The sequence below is a fragment of the Brienomyrus brachyistius genome, chromosome 2, assembly GCF_023856365.1.
Source record: "Brienomyrus brachyistius isolate T26 chromosome 2, BBRACH_0.4, whole genome shotgun sequence".
Taxonomy (NCBI): Eukaryota; Metazoa; Chordata; class Actinopteri; order Osteoglossiformes; family Mormyridae; genus Brienomyrus; species Brienomyrus brachyistius.
Genome location: NC_064534.1, coordinates 11,422,518 through 11,444,365, shown reverse-complemented (window position 1 = coordinate 11,444,365; position 21,848 = coordinate 11,422,518). Strand labels below are relative to the sequence as shown.

General features: G+C 39.9%; 2 protein-coding genes across 34 annotated transcripts in view; one reads left to right on the top strand and one right to left on the bottom strand.

Annotated features, from left to right (window-relative positions):
* Window positions 1-1,118: 1,118 nt before the first annotated feature.
* On the top strand, window positions 1,119-17,599 carry ugcg (UDP-glucose ceramide glucosyltransferase). Its single transcript, XM_048981352.1, has 9 exons — window positions 1,119-1,363; window positions 2,883-3,024; window positions 10,212-10,314; window positions 10,499-10,600; window positions 11,013-11,125; window positions 12,827-13,005; window positions 14,091-14,177; window positions 14,692-14,878; window positions 15,132-17,599. Exons 1-9 carry the CDS (start codon window positions 1,266-1,268, stop codon window positions 15,300-15,302), a joined length of 1,182 nt encoding a protein of 393 aa, XP_048837309.1. The 5' UTR covers window positions 1,119-1,265; the 3' UTR covers window positions 15,303-17,599.
* susd1 (sushi domain containing 1) overlaps window positions 17,441-21,848 on the bottom strand; it is a 24,001-nt gene continuing 19,593 nt past the window's right edge. For all 33 annotated transcript variants that reach the window (XM_048981089.1, XM_048981187.1, XM_048981082.1 and 30 more), the window contains 6 exons: window positions 20,929-21,115; window positions 20,015-20,108; window positions 19,509-19,764; window positions 19,228-19,267; window positions 18,346-18,439; window positions 17,441-17,636 (listed from right to left, as the gene is read on the bottom strand). In XM_048981089.1, the coding sequence (XP_048837046.1) occupies window positions 17,618-17,636; window positions 18,346-18,439; window positions 19,228-19,267; window positions 19,509-19,764; window positions 20,015-20,108; window positions 20,929-21,115 (690 nt within the window). In that variant the 3' untranslated portion in view covers window positions 17,441-17,617. The remainder of the gene's footprint in view (window positions 17,637-18,345; window positions 18,440-19,227; window positions 19,268-19,508; window positions 19,765-20,014; window positions 20,109-20,928; window positions 21,116-21,848) is intronic.

The following is a 21,848-nucleotide window of genomic DNA, read 5'->3' as shown; positions in this document are numbered from 1 at the left end:
CATGTCATCATTTAAAGGGCTCAATCTTGCCGTGTGCCAAGTGCTGACTAGGAGAGGGTTCAGGAAAGACAACAATGCTTAATCTTTTATGATCAATTGTCTGCAACTGCTGTATAGTTTCAGGCAAAAATTGTAATGATATTGCCATTGTCAATTAGTAAATGATGTATTATGACGATGTCAAAAAGAAAGAATCGGTTTGCAGATGAAAGCATGAACTTTATTTTATAGACAAAGCACCCTTAGAGTCTCCTGCTCCAGCATAACTTGTAACGAGTATCTTGGAGCCTCCCAGTATTGAGAAACAGCCCGTCTTATTGGCACTGTGCTATTGATTAGCTTAAGTAGTGTCCATCTTCCATTAATATCTGTCCAGCAGAGGTAATTTATACAAGGAAGCCTTTGGTAAAAGCCAACAGATGGTACTTCTGATAAAGAGTAGGTCTGTGTTCAGAGCACTGATGTTTGTTCTAATAACAAATATGCCTGTGACAGAGCATAGTGAGGGCAGGTGCTGCTTTGGAAATTTGTGGTGGGCAAGGATTGATCTCAGTGGGAATCATAAGTGAATCACTGAGAAGAAAGTATAAAAGCAGCAAACTCAAGCATATACTACCACTATATAATAATAAGAACAGGGACAAAAACATCAAAGGGGTAGCATGGTGGCACAGTAGTTAGCACTGCTGCCTCACACCGGTGTTCCAGTCTCTGCTGTGGCTCTACATGTGTGGCGTTTGTATGCTATCACTGTGTCCTCATGTGCTGTTCTCCAAGTTCTCTAGATTTGTCCCACAGTCCAAAAAACATGCAAAGATCAATTGGAGTTACCAAATTGGTCATCGATGTTAATGTGCATGCTCTGCAATGGAATGGCACCCCAACCATGGTTATTTCCAGCCTTGTGCTAATGGCTTCTAGGACCCAACACACGACAAGTGGGTATAGAAGATATATAGACGGATGGAACAATATTGAAACGCTTAGAGCGTAGCCTCGAGGACCTTCTGGAAGGCAAATACAACCTCCAGCCAGACGGTGGCAGCAGGGAGGCGTCGTGTCCATTAAAAAAAAACTTGTGGGGAAACGGATGAGAAAACGGACGTGGCGACGAAGAAGAAGGAAGCAACGCCCAAGATACGCTGTTCGCGAGCCTGAGTTTTCCGCAGTGTCTCATGATTGCCTGCTTTGTATAGGTAGCTGGTAGCCTCTCCGGTGCTCGGCAGAGCACTTTTAGTGGGGTTTAGACAGATTACGGGCTAGACATGGCCCCGCTTGAGCTTGCTTTACAAGGGCTTGCCTTATTTGGATTAATTCTGTTTATTGTTCTTTGGCTGATGCATTTGATCTCTATTATCTATGTGTAAGTATTACCCTTTACGTTTATACCGAGATACATCCACCTCAGGGGGTAACACGTCGTTTCTTCTTTATTTAGCAATATTTTAGTATTATACACGTCTGTTCATATGTGTTTCCATTTATTGAAATAATTACCTAGCCGACTGTGTAATCTGTTCTCTATTGGGTAGTCAGCTTTTTAGCTATGTCTTGAACCGACCCGTGGTAGATCCTTCCATAAATATCTTCTAGTTAATCAGTGTTATGAACGGTTATAAAATGGCTTCAAGAAAAAAAGTCTTGTATGTGATGCGGCAGAAAACGTTGAGCTATTGTAAGCAGATCCAGTGGGTCGTGAATGCCCGACGAGGAATTCGTTAGCTAGCTAGCTAGCTAGTTAGTTAGATAGATAACGTTAGTCGCATTCTGCCATGACATCATTGGCGGGGCTCATTGTGCCGCAGGGCTCTCCTCCATTGCCGCCGTACAGACATTTTCGGGAGCTGCTGAGTCTGGCATGATATAAAACTGTACATTTTTGAAAGTAGCCAGCAGTCGGTGTCTCGCTGTGTCATATTCGAAGGGGGAGATATACGGCTGTAGTTGCGTGTCGGCGGTTACACTAATAGCCCCGGCCTAGTCATTTCACCATAAGGACATATTAATAGCCATCTTGCCCCTGGCCGTGCTGCTCGCTCTCTGTCATTATATCAGTGTTTACGGCCGGATTCACTTCAGCTACTTTCGCTTTTTCTCTGCAATAAATCTAATATCGGCATTCGTCCATGTTAATGTAGGGTAATAATCACTGGGACACGGGAGTTTGTTAATTTTTGCAGTCATTAGTGAGTCTGTGGTTATGGGAACCCACGAGTCCATACCTTTAATGGGAAACATCGCCTTTAATTAATTAGCAAGCTGTATGAATTGCTAGAAATCTGGTAACGAAGTAATAAATTAAACGAGAGGTTCTTGGCTTTATCTCAATTACAAATGCGGTGTAATTAGTTGCTCTGGAATGTCTTACTCATGAGAGTGATTGTGTATTGATGTTTTGTAATGCCTGCTGGGACATGCACTGTCACTATAGTGTTGCATAATTTTGGGTGTGTGCCGTTAGGTTGTAGTGTCACATTTTCCAGGACTTATCATAAGGTGATGACGGAACACCTGTATTACACCATTAAGACAGTGTGTTCTTAAACTACTTAGTACACTGTATGTAGTATGGTATTTTATCTTGCAAAATCAAATGTGTGTCGCATCTTTAGCATTGCCAGAGATTTTGTGTATGAATGTTTGACTGAAAGTGTAAAAGTATATGCTTGTCAAGTTTGATTGAGACTTACTGGGGGACTGTGTGTGGCCCACTGGGTTGGATAGAAGGATTAATGGGAATATTTAAGTAATTAAAAGTGTACATTCATGTAAAAAACGTCAAGGTTGGAGACCAACAGGATTCTTTGTCTATGAGATAAATACTCACCTTGCATAAGTCCTTCAGTAATCTGATACTATCTTCCTCTTTTGTTTCCCTGCAGTCGACTTCACCTCCACAAGAAGAGTCCAGACAAACAGCCATATAGCAAGCTTCCAGGAGTGTCTCTTCTAAAGCCCCTTAAGGGTGTGGACCCCAACCTACTTAGTAACTTGGAGACCTTCTTTGAACTTGACTACCCCAAGGTATCTTCTTTGTTCTCTTTAGACTTATAAGGGTTGTATTCAGCTGGCTGCTCTTGCAGGCACTGACCCACCTCACCTCACTGAAGAATTTGTCCAGACTGAACATGTTTATCTCCCCTTCTGTTGTCTTAATAGTATAATGAGATCTGGAAAACCTACTGATATGTTGACCACCAGGACCAGAATTAAATATGTTTGCTGAAAACATCTACAGAAAAATGCAGATTATCAATTCGTGGGAGAAGTGCAGTCATAATATTAGCAGAAAACATGGACAGTTAGGATTGTTTGCCACAATTCCAGTTACTGCAAAGCAGCAATTCCGAAATGCCAAAATCAGAATTTTGAAAGCTGCTTTCCTAGAACTAAAGCAGTTTTTGTCTCATTCAGTGTCCTTTGAATCCAAAGTTGTTTTTTTATTATTTTTTAATAGTTTCCTAACTGCCAGATTGTGCGTCTGTTGTAAGACTGATCTGTTTCAATTTTATCTTTATGTAAAATGCCTTATGATCTGAATTTTGGTTATTACTGACTTTCTGTAGCACACCAGTTTCCGCATGTGGTTAGCGCTGGAAGGTAGTACCCCATACAATAGTGCTTTGTGGTTAATCATGAGGATTACCAGACATGGAAGTAAAATGAAGCTCAGGATGTCAGCTGATCATTGCATGAGGCTTCAAGTATGAAATGTGAGCTAGATCGGGTGCTGGACATCTTTAGTGCTTAGTCAGCCGACTAATCACAATAATGTGATTGCATCTGATGAAATGGCTGGTCTCATGATTTGGCCTTGTGATTATTCGTTGGTCCTCTAGCTGTAAGCTTAGTATTTGCTAGTGATACTTCATGGTTTTAATACACTGGAAAGTGGTGCTAATTCAAGAATTGTCCATTATCTGAAGAATTTAATTACAAACTTAAAAGCTTTATTTAAAAATAATTTAAAGGTCTTTTTGATGAAAATATGCATTTCTCTAGGAAAATTTTGATGGACTTGATCCTGATATGGGGGTATCATTGAACACGAAAAGATTCTTGTGCAGTAGTTTAGTTAATGGGAATATATCAAAACAAGGATTTAATGTTTTCCTTTGAAATCAGGTTCACTTTAGATTTGAGATCAGATTTTTCATCGTCATTGCGCAAAGTGCAATGAGCAATTTAGGATGGTGGCAGTGGAATGCTTAGGTACTGGAACGATCGTTGTCTTGAGGCATGTAGGGGCAACTGCTTAGGCTACAGACAGATTGAATATGCTTGTGAAGACCCCAGGAAGCTGTTCAGTACGAGCCCTGAGCACACAACAAGGAATGCTGTTCAGGCCAGTAGCTTTCCTTGTGTTGACACTACTTAGTATGGCCTGCACACCGGTGGTGGAGAATGTAAGGGGCTGGTCGTTTGGGGAGGGCATGGATTTTGTAACAGATTCTTTGTCCATATCAAAGCGAGCGTAGAAGTGGGTAAGCTTGTTCGGGAGGGATGCAGTGCTGTAAAGACAGCTGCACTTGTGTTTTTGTATTTTGTATTTGCTTGAACGCCCTGCCACTAGGGCTGCCATGATTCGTAAACATAGTCGATGACAGAAAAAGGGCGACATCAGTATTAAAAAAAAAAAGCTTTTTTTTTTTTTTTTTTTAAATGACCTTTACAATTTCTAAAACGCTTCAGTTCATTATAACATTTTTTTAATATCACTACGTAAGAACATAAGAAATTTACAAATGAGAGGAGGCCATTCGGCCCATCAAGCTCTTTGGGGAGAACTTAACTAATAGCTTAGAGTTGATAAAATCTTATCTAGCTCTGTTTTAGAGGAACCCAGGGTTTTAGCTTGCGCTACACTAGCAGGAAGACTATTCCATACTCTAACTGCATGCTGTGTAAAGAAGTTGTTCCTCAAATTCAGTTTAAAATGTTCTCCTGTTCATTTCCACCTATGGCCACAAGTTCTAGTATTTAAACTAATATTGAAGTAGCCATTTATTTGAACAGCATCCAGACCTGTTAGAATCTTATATACCTGGATCATGTCCCCCCTTAGTCTCCTTTGCTTGAGGTTAAACAGATTCAGCTCAGCTAACCTCTTACCATAAAACATTCCTCTAATACCAGGAATCATCGTTGTAGCCCTACGTTGAACGTTTTCCAAGGCAGCAATGTCCTTTTTAAAGGTTTGATGACCAAACCTGCACACAATATTCTAGTTAGGGTTTTACCAAGGAATTATATAATCGTAGCATCACCTCCCTTGACTTAAACTCCACGCACCTAGAGATGTTACCCAACATCCTATTGGCCATTTTTATTGCTTCCCCACACTGGCGAGAGTGGGATATGGAAGGATCAACATATACACCGAGGTCTTTCTCATAATCAGCTACCTTTATTTCAGCGGAACCCATAAAATATCTGTACTTTATATTTCTGCTCCGTGCATGGATTACCTTACATTTATCTATGTAAAATTTCATCTGCCAGTTATCAGCCCAGTCGCTAATTAAATCAAAATCCCTTTGTACCCTCTGTGCTCCAAATTTAACGAGTTTACTGTATGTATTGGTGCCAATATCATTAATGTAAATTAGGAACAACAGTGGTACCCCACTATGTGGAACCCTGTGGTACCCCACTATGAACGCAGTCCCACTGTGACATTGTGCCTCTAATAACTACTTGCTGCTTCCTGTCTGTTAACCAGTTTTCGATTCAGGCTGCTTCAGTTCCTAAAACCTCTGCAACTTTGAGCTTAAGCAAGAGCTGTTTTTGGGGGACAATATCAAAGGCCTTCTGGAAATCTAAGTACGTAATTATGTGTGGTCACACTATCACACACAATTATCACAAAAAATGTGGTTTTACACTGTGTAAAGTTTGACGTACCACGGCCACGCTAGTGCAATGCCCAAGCACCTGTAGGGAAAATGCACCAGTGCAATTCTGGATGATGGACAGCCAGAGTAGACAGAACCACCCTAAGTGCTGTCTATTCATGTTTGTTAAATTAACGTTAAATGGAGAGCTTTTTAATATCTTCTGTCCTTATAGCTGCTACATACATTCATTATTAAAGCCATAAAGTTGTCTGCATGCTATATTAGAATCTCCATTGAATATGTGTTTGTGAAAATGTTTAAGTTAAAGTTTGGGTTTATGCTTTGTTGACGGTGCCATTGTGTGTTCTTGCCCGTTCAGGTTGTTTGGACCAGAGTCATTATCGTAAACTAAAACAAATGAAAATGGCCACTAAATGAAAGAAAATAATTTGCAAGCTGAAATAAAAATGAACTCTATTTAAAATCTAGTACTGCCACATCACCTTGTTTAACCACAGTATCTCCTCTTTTAAAAGATTGCAGGGCTGCTGATCTGTCCCATTCTTCACTGCGACTTCAGTGCTTGTCACAGGTGTTGCATGTGGCGTGCTCCCCTAAAAGAGGATCCAACAAACTGATACAGATTGTTAACTTTTGGGCATCAGAGTATGTGCCGAAAATCTCTCTGAAGCCATTTAATGACATACAGTTTGTTGTCAAAATAAAATAAAGTTAAACAGTCAAGTTGATTTTCTGGAGGAATATTAATTGCTTAGATTTGACCAATAAATAAAATAGTCGATAGATGAATCTATAGAAAAATAGTCGTTGATGGCAGCATGCGTCCCTGGAGTTGTGAAGTTTTCTTCAATCTATAGCTTGTAGCTGTGCATTGCCTTTTTATTGCCCCATTTCCAGTTAATTCTGAATGCATTGCCAGATCTGAAATTTACATCTCAGAAAATGTACCTCGTTGTTCATCCAGGGCTTCTGGAAGTGTTGGAAATAATCTTATTTATAGGTGGTGACATTCTCAACACAACTGTTGCTATAGACCTAATCGGGTACAGAGGAGATGTATAGAACAGTGTCTTTATGAGAGTCTGAGGTAGCCTTTGCTAGGAATGCCCTCCAATTTATGTGTTCAAATTGATGCTGTAGAATTGAATGAGCAGGTGTTAGTTTTAGTCCAATTAGTCAGTTGTGTGTTTTTGGCTTAATGAGAGTGAAGGAAGAGCTCTAACTGAATTTAAAGCCAAGTTATGCTTGATCACATTTTTTTGGATCCTCGGGGAATTTAGCGAGGTCCTGACAGCCCTTTCAGTCCTGTTCCTCTTTGGTGCTCATTCTTATACCGTTCCTCTAGTATGTCATGCGGTTGTTTTAACCTTGGATTGCTTGTTACTTAGAAAATGTAGCTTTTTGACAGTCCAATTAATTTTTACATAAAAATTATGAAACGCAAGCCTTTCCTTTAGATAAGGATGTGTATCATTGAGATTTTAAAGGTACAACTACTCTTACTGATACTGATTATCCACCCAGTAATTTAATGGTACTCTTATCTGTACTACTTATTTAAGAAAAAGAGAAACAAATTAAGAACAAAATTAATATTGCTTTATTTTCTCTTGCGTTTTATTTATAAATTAACATTCTTGATTGGCAAACTGCAACAACATTGTTTTGAATAAGTTTGAACTATTGACTGATTTTGTGGTAGTTGAAATTAAAACAAATGTAATAAACAATGTTCACTTAAGTAAAAACTGAATGCAGAACTTTTGTTTTTGGCAGTAATTTTACTGTGTGATAACCTTAGTTTGTCCAAATCACTGCATCTGTGATCTGAAACTGATACTGTGAATTTCAGAGCAACATATGATGTTCAGACAATTTCAAAGTGAATTTATGAACGTACCCATAACAGTTAGGTGGCTAATGGTTACTTGTGATCATTAATCCATGTTTGTGTTATTTAGTTAACTCCATTCATGGGCTCCATTTTTCTGACCTAACTGGGGCAAAGCTAGATAAACTATGAGCTATCCAGTCGAAAATGGTGCATTTCTCCACATGCATGTGATGTTTCGACAGATTGCTTGTGTTTCCACCCTTATATGCAAAGGACTTCTCGGTCATGTGGCAACGAGCATTGTCAGCGTCGAGTCTAGTGAAATTTTACCACACTTTTGAATGTTTAGTTCCCTCTGCCATTGTCAGTAAAAGCAAGGTTTCTGTGTGTGTGCTGCACATTGCTATGTGTGAGAGAGAGAGAGGAGGTGAGAGCGAGTGAGCTGCCCTGTACCCTTCTTCTCACCCAAAGCCTGCAAGAGAGAGATCTTCTGGATTAAGAATAGTGAAAATGCGATCAGAAACTGAGCTGGAAAAATGAAATATGCAAGAGAACTTTTATATAGCAATAATAAATAGGAAATCTTATTTCCTTAATTTCTTTAGTTCTGAAAACAGAAATGATAACGTCAGAGCTTGTTGATACTACAGTCTTTGTAATTTAGTCCTGGGGCCTGTTTAATTCCAGGTTTCGGAACCCATCCCTGTATTTAGGGGTGTAAGTCGTTGGCATCAAGGTGATTTCAACATCTTAATTAGATTGTTCTAACAGTTTGCAGCATTTTAGTTATTTATGCTTTTATTTATGTTTTACCTTTTTTTTGGTTCTTTACTCGATTAATACCAATTTACTTTCAACCATGAATATAGCACGGTTGCTGGTTTGGTATTAACGATCATCATAAACGAGGCAATTTGATTGCCATTGAGGGAATGATTCAATGCATTGGAAATCTTCAGTTTCTATTTCTGTTCCATTAGTTGATTATTATTCTGATTTTAATTATTGTTGATTCTTTTTAATTCTTACCGAAAATTTTCCAAATTACTGTAGGAACTTAATTATGCACGGCTACAATGTTGTCCAGTCTGCGGGCTAAATTGAATAATTTATTAGAAATGCGTTGTGGTCTAAGTGCTTGAGTTGACACAATCCCTCATCCTCCACTATGGAAAATTGCTGATCATCCAGTACAATCATCTTCATTATTTTAGTAGTTGTGTCTTTAGCTCTGGTGCTGCTTACTTTCATTATTGATAATATCACCTGACAATATCAACTAAGATTGTGAAATTGGACCCTTGCTGATATCTTGATTTTTTTTAATGAGTATAAGCTGATACCAGTATGTTGACCAATATATCATGCATATGTGAAGCGAACATTACTTGGCTAGCTAATTAACTACCTGATAGTGTTAACCATTGTTACTATAGCTGGCAAAAAGAATCTCTTTTGGACTGCAAAAGAGGCATTTCCAAAAAGCTTTGTAGTGCAAAAATTCTTAGCTTTTTGAGTGAGTGGTTTATGTTACAATACGGGGGGGGGATTTCCCAAAAGCTATTGTACAAAGATCATCGTTTGTTAGTGCTTCCTTTTTGAACGTTAGTGAACCTTCCCCTGCAGTCCCACGTTTAAGAATTTTGTGCACCAGCACTGCCACTTTGCACGCCTACTTGCCGCGTGTGAATGTGAGAACATGCAACCTGAACGTAAGAGTATCTTCATCTTTTAAGGAGGGTATTCCCCAAAAAGTTCTGCCGTTACAGATCAATGCCGCCTTAATTGATTCATCATGATGGACCGATACATCTTTACACTTCAATTAATTTTTTGTCTCCCTTGTTGGAATCTATTTTTGTGTGCGAGTCAGATGCTCAAGCATTATACCTTAAACTGAAATCTTGTTTAGTATTGGAAGAAATTTGAAATTTACTTTCAGCTGTTTAGTGTATTTTTACATGCATTAAAATTTTTTACATTGTTTAAATATCTGAGATGTTTAATTTTCCTCCACTATGGTTTGCACGTATCCCTGTATATATTTAATTGGTATATGCCTGCATGAAAGGCTGGGTGTATTTTTAGTTTTTCCCCCTATCTACCAGTATGTACCTATCTTCATCAAGCCTCTCAGGAATGTTTAGTTTTCAAGTAAAGACCTAGCATCAGAATGCAGGAATGAAGTCCTAATTGCTGCTGTTTGACACCCTTTTGTCACTATCACACTTCACCATGATCCGATAACATCATCATCATCATCATCAGTATACCCTCGAATTCCATCTTTGTGTACAGTACAAGTAGCTATGTGTTTTAATTTATGATAGAAGGTGAAACAATAGACCTGCATGCTTTGTGAATTGCTCCTTTTGATATGAATATCAGTATTTTATTATTATTTTTTTTTTATCTTTTTATATAGCCCAGTGTTCTGTCTCTTTGGGGCTAGTTTTAATAGAGTGCGTCATTCTCTCTGTCTGTTTTAAAATTTCACTTCAACTTTCTATTTTTGGCAGTATGAAATTCTGCTTTGCGTGCAAGATGATGATGACCCTGCTATCAATGTGTGTAAAAGACTTCTTGGAAAATATCCCAATGTGGATGCCAGGCTGTTTGTCGGTAAGACATATTTTTTTATTCACTCTTTGTGAATGTTGGTGTATAATCAAAAGGGCCACATTTTAAAGACACTTTCCTTTCACAGTTGTCTTGCTAGAGGTTTTTTTTTTTTTTTTTTTTTTTAAAGCGATGGCTCACTGATCGCAAACAAAGCGGCATTAATAACAAAATGTCTGTATTACAGGGGGAAAGAAAGTTGGCATCAATCCCAAAATAAACAACTTAATGCCAGGCTATGTGGTGGCCAAGTATGATCTTGTCTGGATTTGTGACAGCGGAATACGTGGTGAGTAGTGTCACGAGGACATCTTCCTCCACATCCGTATGTGGCCGACAATCATCCAGATTATATTGTCGAAAAGGGGGGGGGGGGGGGTGTATTTGTGTAACAGATTACTTGACCCCTCTTTTACATATAGCAGTCATTTCTTTAAATCTCAAATGACTAATTATTAGCAGTCAAACCACAGTTGATAGTGCATGTACAATTTTAACTTTTTAGTATGGATGTGCGGATCAACACTGAAATAATGATTCTTCCAATCTCAATCTCATAATATTTTGAGAATTGATGCCCCCCCCCCCCCACCACCACTAGAATCGGTACTCGCAATACCAACCATGTTTTAAGTCGAACCAGATTATAAAGAAAATCATTGGTGATGCTCTTCCCTGCTTTATACTCCGTTTCTCTGCAGTGAAGCAGGACACCCTCACCGATATGGCCAGTCAGATGACGGAGAAGGTGGGGCTTGTTCACGGCCTGCCGTATGTCGCCGACAGGCAAGGCTTTGCTGCCACCCTGGAGCAGGTGAGTGTTTCTTTTCCTCATGAGACAGCAGTGCAGGTTTTCAGATGTCTCTTATTGCCTGGTTAATCTGCTGTGTTTCATTACACACACACATATATATGTAACTTTGTAAAAGAGTTTTATGGCCATTTAAATGATCTAGTAAACTAGCTTACTATGAAATTTCAAATCCTGCTCTTCCCTGCACTGGTCATTGTAGGTGTGGTTTGCATAGCGATGGTGGATTTGTCATTAGTGTTAGAAATTGTCGCTGTTCAGCCGTCCTTTGAGATCCAGTAACTTTTAAGTGTAATTAATAGCAAAATGGCAAGAATAGAATGACTCAATCAGTCAAAAAAAAAAAACTGACACTAAAATGTCTGCGTGAAAAATACGTGCAGATATATTACACATTGCTTCTCAGTGGACGTTTGTTATGAAACCAATAAATGTGCAACATTTTTACAGAATTAAGCAAGCTTCCCAAGACTGTGCGTGAGCATTGTATGCACATTTAAGTTATTGAATATGTGCAGTGACATTTATAGCATCATAAGGCTGATGGTCATACATTCAGAATATTGTTCTCATAAGTTGAATGTGTCATTAAAATATGCATACTCCTTACATTAGTCCAGCTTCCTGTAAAGCTACTTTGTGTAACGTATTGCATTTTAGAGTGATGAAGCAGCTTGCACAATGCCTCACCCAGGGTAGTAGGTATTCTCCGTAGATGTATGCTTTGTCCTGCTTGGGGAGTTGTTCTGGTAGCTTGCGCATTGCAACACCCTCCATATCCCTGTTTCTGCTTGTGTTATTGGTTCCTCTCAGGATTGTTGGAGGCGGCCATTGTGAAATAATAAATGCCTTGGATGATTAATTTCTGACTACCTTCCCTGGGTTTTTCAGGGGCCAACTCTAGGGCAGAAGCGGGGGTGCATATCGTTAAATTGCCAGGCATGATTCCAGAGCAGCCATTTAAATTGCTTCCAAATATGTTTGAATCTTGAATTCGACATAATTGCAGCATTGTTATGCTTAATGTTTAGCATGTCAACTTATCGGGTTGATTTGATTGTGATTTTCTGTTAGCTTAAAGATTAAAGTTCTTCACTGGAACATCTCAGTAGATCACTAGATACTAAGAAAATGGGACCTTTGTAGTTGATGACACATACCTGTTCAGTGTACATATCCTCATATCGAAAACAAACAGTGTTTATGGCAAGTGTTTATTTGTAAAAAAAATAAATAAAAATAATAAAAATATTGCGGTACTATGCAAAAGTCTTAGGCATTGCAAAAAATGTTTAAAGAGATTTATCAGGGTTGTAAGTGTATATTTGGGGGAAAAAACAGTTTAACGTTATTAGATATGCAAGTTAACAGTGGCACAGTGGAAACTAACAAGAATTTCTTCCGTTCTCCAAAAAATGACTGATATTTTCTGGGTACGGATATAAGCACACCGCTTCAGTTCCCAGACCTTTCCTTTGAAGCTAATCAGGGAATCCTGTGTGTAAGAAGCAAGCTTTTATAATGCTCATGTATATGAGGACATCACTGCTCTGACGGCCCCTTTTTATAGCTACAAATGATTTTGTTATAATACATAATATGGGGTTTCTGTATTATACTATATTATTGCTATTATTATTTATTATTGTATTGTCTGAATGATCTTTGGGCAGTCGGAGCAAATGAGTGCTCTCTCCATCATAGGTGTACTTTGGGACATCCCACCCCCGCTCCTACATCTCCGCGAATGTGACGGGCTTCAAGTGTGTGACTGGAATGTCCTGCCTCATGAGGAAGGATGTTCTGGACCAGGCTGGTGGCCTCATCGCATTCGCCCAGTACATCGCTGAGGATTACTTCATGGCCAAAGCCATCGCAGACAGGTGGGCTTGTTGGTGTTGGTGGTGTTCTGGGTTGCATGAGCTAGCATTATATTAGCAGTTCCCAGAGGATAGAAAATAGCTGTCAGCAGTTGTGAAGTACAACAGGCAGGTGCAAGAATGAGTAACTTAAGAACTGCTGCTAAATGATCGTTAGGTATGTTTGCTTTATTTGCATCTGAATGGCAAAAACATTAAACGATTGTCATTGATTACCGCAATATACAAATCATAACCCCTTAAATAGCTGAGCAGGAACCAAAATTTCACAGACAAATACTTACTGAAGACTGCCATTTTTAGGAACTAAAACAGAGGCTGTCATGGGGCCAGAACTTCCCTTTCTCATGTACCCACGGTCTGGCTAATGTCCGATTTTTAATGAGAATTTAAGCATTATGATTTAGCCCATTATAAGCAGTACAGCTATATGATTATATATTAATACTCCATTCTAAGTGGACATAAATGTTGTGCTGTAATAAAAACAAGGGCTCGGTGAAGGCTGGTATAGTCACTTAATTATTTATGAAGGCTTTTTTGCTCCTGTTAAAAATAGTGCTGTCACTCGAAATTAATGGTGTATATCCAGTTAGAGCCGCTTACTTTTAATAGATCATAAATGATGGTTTTTATTTTTAATCCTTTTGGTGGTATCGCTTTTGTCTGTCTAGTAATCTTCGTTAGTCAGGGGTTCATCGTGGTCTGGGTCCTAAGGATGTGTGTGGGGCTCCAGATTTTCTGCTTTTCTGTCGTCTTCCATCCTCAAACCTGTCTGGCAGCCTGTCAGCTGTTTGTTTTTAATGACCCCTTCCTGTCATCTTGCCCATTCGACGACCCTTAAGTAAAGATTGTAATATGGCGGCTCCTGAATATACATTGCAGTCCTTCCTCCTTGTAGCATCACATGGTTCTCCGTGTGTTTTATTCTTAAAATGTGGTTTTTAATGGATACTCCGGCCCACATCTTTCTACATGACCGGCTCTTGTGGAATATTAGCATATCATTGCAAGCCTATTAAGTCCAAGAAATGATTCCCATAAATGTATTTGCGATTATACTGTAAATGTTCTTCTTTGTCCCTCAGGGGCTGGAAATTTGCCATGGCAACGCAGGTGGCACTGCAGAATTCGGGTTCCTGCTCCATCACACAGTTTCAGTCACGGATGATAAGGTTTGTTTTGAGACCACTGTCTGTCCCCAGTGCCACCAGTCTTGCCAGTGTGCCCTTTTTCAGCTGCAGGCTTTGCTTGTATACAGCTGGGCTGGTTCGTGGTTCTGACTTCTGAGCCTCGAACCATTAAATCATTAAACAAATGAATCGCTGGGTGTGTTCAGTGATGGAATGAAAACGTATTGTTTAAAGTCAAAATATTAAAACATTTTGAGCTATATCCTGTATTAATTCACATTCTTGTTCAATTTCACAATTAGTGATTTTGTTGTCACACAACTTTGTAAACATTTCATTGACATTTCCAAAAAATACCTTTTAAATTCCCGTGTTTTTCATTCTTTGTAAATTTTGATTTAACAATATCTTGATTAGGTGGTTTTTTACCCATTCAGGAGTTTTTGATATAACTGTGGCAATTTGAGGTAACTCATCATTAGGTGAGACTTCGAGGTCATGAGCATGTAGGAACCTTCCCAGGACCGTGTGGATTATCCCCGTTTCACTCTCACAGGTGGGCCAAGCTCCGGATTAACATGCTCCCTGGAACCATCTGCGAGCCCATCGCAGAGTGCTTCGTGGCAAGCCTCATCATCGGCTGGGCGGCGCATCACCTCTTCCACTGGGATGTTATGGTCTTCTTCCTGTGCCACTGCCTGGCCTGGTTCATAGCAGACTACATCCAGCTGCAAGGCATCCAGGTAGGTCTCGGTCCTGCCTTGGCCTGTAAACACTGACGTACATTAAGCCACCACTGTACTGTTGAGTAACATCTAGTTTTTAAGCCTGCTGAGCTCTCCTGATTTTCTTGGGATGGTCAGAGAACTAAACAACAAAGTTATGGATGTTGCAGGATGGATTATGAAACACTAGCTATTGATGCAAAATGGGTAACCTCAGGGATGGGCCTGAATCCTTCCATTTGATTCTAACCCTCACCCTCTCCTCCATCAGGGGGGTCAGCTCTCCTTCTCTAAGCTGGATTATGCCGTTGCCTGGTTCATCAGGGAGTCTATGGCCATCCAGATCTTCCTGTCTGCCCTGTGGGACCCCACTGTGCGATGGAGGACAGGCCGGTATCGCTTGCACTGTGGAGGGACCGCGGAAGAGATCCTGGATGTGTGACACTGTCAGAAGCTGAGTACAGCTTCACAAAAAAAAAAAATAAATCGAAAAAAAGGAAAGAAGCTACTGAACAGCAAAGTGTGGAGACCAGGGATGAGAATGAGACAGTCAGAGACTTGGCCCTCCGGCTTTTTTATTATTATTATTATTATTTTTTTTTTTTTTTTTAAAGATATTACTTTTTCCCCCTTATGTGAGTCATGAATTCCATTGAGAGAACTTTCTAACCCATTGAAGAGAGACGGTATCATAAGGTGTGTGTGTGAGCGCGCGCTTGTGTGCATGCATGTGCGTGTGTATTAGCCAGATGAGAAATGGGCAGCAGTTATGTGAATATTCAGACACGAGTTAATAGAGATTATAATGAATATTTTGGCCTAGGATTTCAGAAGAAGATGTGAAATACTTATACCAGAACAGTCATTCCAAAGGACTTAAGAAGACACTGGAGAACGAGCAGTGCTTAGATACGTGGTTATTGGGTGGAAGTAACCAACCACGATACGAGTTATCACAGGTCAATGACCTTTTTTTATTTAGATTTTTTTAATTTATGTATTTATTTTATGTTTCCCATTGTATAATTTGATACTTTTTTAGACATAGATGTACAGCCTGTAGATGTATTACAGTTCTTGAAGCAGTTAGGATTGAAAGGTGTGTGTGTGTGTGTGTGTGTGTGTGTGTGTGTGTGTGTGTGTGTGTGTGTGTGTGTGTGTGTGTGTGTGTGTGTGTGTGTAAAATGTATGAACATATTGCGTTTTGCCCTCGCATACATTCAAGGTCCTAGTGTTTTTGATTTTTTATTTTTTTTGTGTACATGATATAGCAACAAGACTGGATTTTTATTTACAATGAGTGGGCATTAACCTCACTGTTTATATACAGTTCTTATGTAAGTAGTTTCTTACCTTTTAACATGATGTGTTTCATCGGTTCATGTAAATAACAAAAGGATTCTTCAATTACATGAGCACATCCTCACTGTCTCCTGGAGGCATAAATCCGTTGTTTTGATGCTAAAGTGTAACGTAAAGCGCATCGTAACATTCAGTTTTCGTTGCTGCCAATCATTTTGATTTTTGTCAGGTGTTTTGTCTTAGTTGGACTTTAATTATCTTAACCGTAATAGTTTTAAAAATGTATAGTTAATGACCTGCGTATCTGAAGAGCCTGTCCCTGAATATGAGGAATACTCTGTGAACATGCAAACTTAATGCAGTCAGAATCTCGACCCGTAAGCTATGAAGAGATCGTGACGACCTCTGAGCTGCAGTGGTGACAAGTGGTTTGTATATAGGGAATAGCACCAATAGGAAGCATAAAGTGTGTGTGTGTGTGTGTGTGTGTGTGTGTGTGTGTGTGTGTGTGTGTGTGTGTGTGTGTGTGGGTGTGGGTGTGGGTGTGTGGGCGGTGGGGCTACAATGATACAAAATTATAAGTGGTAAACCTAAATCTTTACATTGTGTCGCAGCTGAAATCCCAATTATTTTGGTGACCAGAGAAAGGCAGAGGAGTTATAAAGGAAGCTGATCTCCACCTGTCCAAAGCAACTGATATATGATGGGGATGCCCCCGCAAAGAGCGCTAAACAGACGGCTACCGTGCAGCAGGTCCCTTAAAAACACATTTTGATCCACTACAGTGAAACCACCTGCTTGTGCCATTATCATTATAAAACGAAGGGGTACACCATTACACCAGAACTGCAGGCTCCTTTTAGAAGGGAACCATCAAGAATTTTTACGGGGGTGGGTGGGACTGTTGGTTAATTCTATATGACCAATGGCTTATTTTTCACATGTACCATTTCATCCCCCCATCATAAGGAAGTAATCCACACTGGTCAAGAGTAGGACTTGCAATTTGAGAAATAATGTATAGGGCTTGTGTAAATTCTTCTGCCTATCAGATGCAGAATATGCTGTTATTTGGGGGTTACTGGATGTATGCCATACAAATTACTCATTTAATCATAATCACAATCGTGTGAGAGCTGCCAAGTTAACAATTTCACTTTTTAGAAACATTTCATTATTTCGCCATGTGCTGCAGGTTGGTAAAGGGCACAGGTGTTACAAGTGTTAATGTTCTATGAAGTGGAGTCATGATCCATGAAGAACTTTGGGTATATATAGTTGAGTGAATTTAAGATTTATTAGAAAACAACAATAACAAACAAGGATACAAGTCAATGTAAAAAATCTTCAGAATCTCAAAATGTAATTGCTGCATTTGTTGTGCTGTGGCACATTACAATCCCAGGATTAAAGACTATACACATTGGACTCTGGAAAGGGAACTGTGAGCTTCTGTTATTGCTTCTTACAGTACCTGCAGGGAAATAAACAGTACTCATTTATTTGAACAGGTTATTTACACAGACTTCCATTGAAATCTAAATATGAAATGTTCATGTTTATTCTTATAAACACATTGGGAAATGTTTTGCTTTCTTTCCTGATTGGCAAGCCCAGACTATTTACAATTTAAGAATAGACTAATGAGCATTTTTGCAGGGCTAAGATATACCATTTGCAGAACTCATGTGGAAACTAAAGATTAGAATTTGGAAATTGGCAATGGGGTGCATTTTAGAGTAAATATAATGAACACGTTTGTTGATCCCTGTGGGGAAATTCTCTTTATGCCTTCCCCAGCTTGCTCTTTGTAGGTGCCACCATAGTGGCGCACACAGACCTGGGGGCTAAAGGACCCTGCTCAAGGACCTGCAGATGTGCTGAGGTTGGGTTTGAACTAGCAATCTTCTGATTACAGGTACAGATTTACCCACTAAGCCACACACCGCCCCCCCATCACTACATCTGGGGTGTAAGTTAAGTAAGATATTGGCCAACATGAAGTAACCAGGCAAAAATGTTGACTAATATTACTAGACTATTCCAAAATTAGTTTCTGCAAACAATGGTCCAGTTCACTTCTAAGAGGAAGGTGATGCAACTTCCTTTATTTACATGAATATCAGAAGATAAGATACTTGATATTCTATGTCTATTGTGTTTGTGTGCATTATGCAGCTTACCAGGTATATGAATATCCCAGAAGTACTATGAATGCAACCAATCCAATGGATCCCCCAGTTAAGAGAGTCACTGATTCAATGATGTAGGATGCACCTGCAGGTAAAATAACTCACAGTAACCATTTTTTTTAACAGTCACATGGATTAGGCCAATATTGTGAAACATTTGCTTCAGCTTCAAGAGGCATGACTCTGACCCATTGTTTTTTTTCCTTCTTTAAATATATCATTGTGGGCCCATAATACAATAAGTTATTAGTTATTGGAAGATGAACAGATATGTAACAAAATTTCATAAAATATTAGTTCTCTATTGCATTGACACATTTCTCAAATAGTTAACATTTTGCAAAATAAGTGTGATCCCCACACCATGATGTCACTCCGGCACAGCAGAACATCATCTCTCATTGTTTCGCACAAATGTACAAATGTTTTGGTACCTGTATGCAAATTTCCTTATACAGTTAATTTCATTTAGTATAATTTTCTGTTAATAGTGCTGGAGATACTCTCCTTTCTGGAGGTACTGGCTAATTCATTTATAGAATTACTTGCTTTTGTGACATGAGTCACAGGCTTTTGCAGCTGAACCGCACTCTCGTGCTATATGCAGTGCTATATGCAGTGCTATGTGCGCTGTTTTGAGAAATACTGTTAGAGTCGTCAGAATGTTATGCATGTAAGTATGTTTCATGAAATGTGCTAAAGCAATTGAGAGAAAAAAACTGCAAGTTAATGCTTCAGTGTCTTGGCTGTTTAAGTGAATACACCAGACTCAGCATGCTGGCATGATTAGTACCATGATAAATGCTATTTATATAACCTAATTCCCTTGAAAACTGCACACACAAATAGGGAAGTAGCAGGATAAAATCTTACCCTTGACTTTTGCCCAGATTACACAGTACTGCTTTCTGACCTAGAGGTCAAAAGTAAACAAAAATAGCAAAAGATTTTTGTTTCATCGCCTACATTAAATATTCTGATTTTTTTAATAGGTATTTTTTTCCGACATAAGAAAATTCACGTTGCTCTGTGAGTTGGGTTGTTCCCACACTGAAGCATAACAGACCATTCAGAGCTCCTGTCCTGCCCTTCCAGTGTCAGGAAGCCATTCAGTGCTGCTTATCCCATTCCAAGAAACCTGAGGATATTCTTACCCCTGCCCACTGACTGACGGCACGCAGTATTATGTAGTAGTCTTTGCCATTCTCCAGGGGGGCATTGTAGTACCCCCCATACCACTGCTGGTCCCCCACAGTGAAGAAAAGCTTTCTTCCAGTTGCAGCCAGCTGGACCTCTGCCGTTATGTACTCCTGGCACGGCTCCCGGCAGCCGTAAAAGTGTGGAGTGCGCGGAGAGGAGCAGTCAAACACAACCTTCCCCTCAAGCAGCAGCACGAAAACCTGGTACACACTTCAAAGACCCAAAAAGAGACTTTCAAAGTTCACAGACCAACAAGCGGTGCTATGCTGCTGAAAGTACCAAAAACTTATTTAATAGCAGAGTCCTACACGCATAACAAAAATGAAATGGTTAAGCCCATCATTAGATCTGCTAGTGTAGTATATGGGCATGATTACATCTACGGTCAATATTAATAATGTAATATACTGACAATATTAGACTTATGATTATGCTGGAATTATGGGGGAAAGTGACCCACCTAATTGCATCCTGTGGGTGGATGGTCCTGTGGAGTCCAAGGGTAGGACAGGAACCTTCTACATCTCTGAAGGTGACATGAGGGACTGGAGGAGCTACAGTGATACATGAGTGTTTAGCTGGTGGCATTCTGGGAGTTCCTACAGTTCTCAACATCGGTACAAAACCAAAGATCTGAGAGGCATACAGCATACCAGTCAAGCTATACTAATAATCCAAATCATGTTACCAGACACGTGCCCAAGAGACACACTGTTAGACTGCAGCTGTCACACTGGCTGTGCGTCAAACTAGCATTTCCTTCCTCACTGTGAATCACCATTATGGGAAAGTAGATCATGCCAAACGTCGGGGTAAAAATAGTCCAAGTGACGACACTGATACTGTCAATGAGATGACTAACAAGTTAGGCAGAGAGGCTGTTAAATGTGCTGCTGATTCGGTTTCCTGGTGTTGCAATCATCTGGTTCCAGAGATTAGCATCTCATTTTTCTAAGATGACGACTCTAATCTGCTGGCGATGAAAATCCGAGAGCCGTATCTGAGTCTCCAGAACCTCATTTCTTCTGCCAGTAATTCTTTGTATACCTTCTATCAAGACACCTCAGAGTGATATGGATTACAGGATAAATCGAGTTACAAAGAGCTTTTACATAAGATTCTATAAAAATGTGGTCAAGCAGAGCATGTGACCAATGGGAAAGTTATAGAAGCTGTAAGAAAATGGAAGAAACTTAAACGGTTCCTTTTTCACTTCCCTGTGCTTCTGTTGACGCTAAATCTGTATGTTTAACCCTAATTCGCATTTACAAAGGACATCCAGCCATCCATTTTCTGTAACCACTTGTCCTATTCAGAGTCACAGGGGCTCAGGAGCCTAACAAAGGACATCTCAAATGAAAACACACGCTATACCTTGTATACTGGTGTTGGCGGAGACGGTGAGTGAGAAATTTGCAGTCTGTGCTGTGATGTTTATGGAGTAGTTGGTTCCTGGCAGCAGGTTCATACAGAGTTCAGGTCTGTTAGCTCCTGATTTGAAGACCAGCATCTGTTTGTCCTGGAATGCCTTCTGATAAGCCCTGGATCCCACAAACTGAACCTGATCGAGGGGAAAGACTACAGATTAAGACCGCAAGAAACTCTTGCCACTGGCATATTGAAATGTAAGATTCAGTACTCTGAGATCATTAAGTTCACCAGTGTGGTGTTGGCATTGGGATTTGGCATCCGGTTTGGAGTAGCAACCTTGGTATTATGCGCACACTGCTATGCCTGACCATGCCATCAAAATTTTAGTCTTAGAGGATGGCATTTGGCTTCTTTGTCTGAAAGAGTGAGATTTACATTCCAGAACATATAAAGCCATTAGTAAAGAAATAAATATACGTCCATCCATTTTCTGTAACCGCTTGTCCTATTCAGACTCACAGGGGGTCCGGAGCCTATCCTGGAGGCTACAGGCGCAAGGGAACAACCCAGGATGGGGCGCCAACCCATCACAGGGCACATTCACACACCATTCACTCACACAGGCACACCTATGGGCAATCTGGTAACTACAATTAACCTCAGCATGTTTTTGGACTGTATGTGTGGGGGTTGGAGGGGGGACCAGAGTACCTGAAGGAAACTCCACAACAACACAGGGAGAACATGCAAACTCCACGCATATAGTGCCATGGTAGACAGTCAAACGGTCCCGGAGGTGGGAGGCAACAGTACTGACCACCGCACCACCATCCCGTCCCCTATACATTTACAATGTAACATTTTTTAAATCGGAGGCCCACACATCTAATACTATTAGTTAATTGAGTGAATACAGTATATTG

Coding starts and splice junctions, on each gene's coding strand:
- ugcg (XM_048981352.1), top strand. CDS start 1,266: ATGGCCCCGCTTGAGCTTGCTTTACAAGGGCTTGCCTTATTTGGATTA. Junction 11,126..12,826: donor TTGCTGCCACCCTGGAGCAG/GTGAGTGTTTCT, acceptor TCTCCATCATAG/GTGTACTTTGGGACATCCCA. Junction 14,178..14,691: donor TTTCAGTCACGGATGATAAG/GTTTGTTTTGAG, acceptor TCACTCTCACAG/GTGGGCCAAGCTCCGGATTA.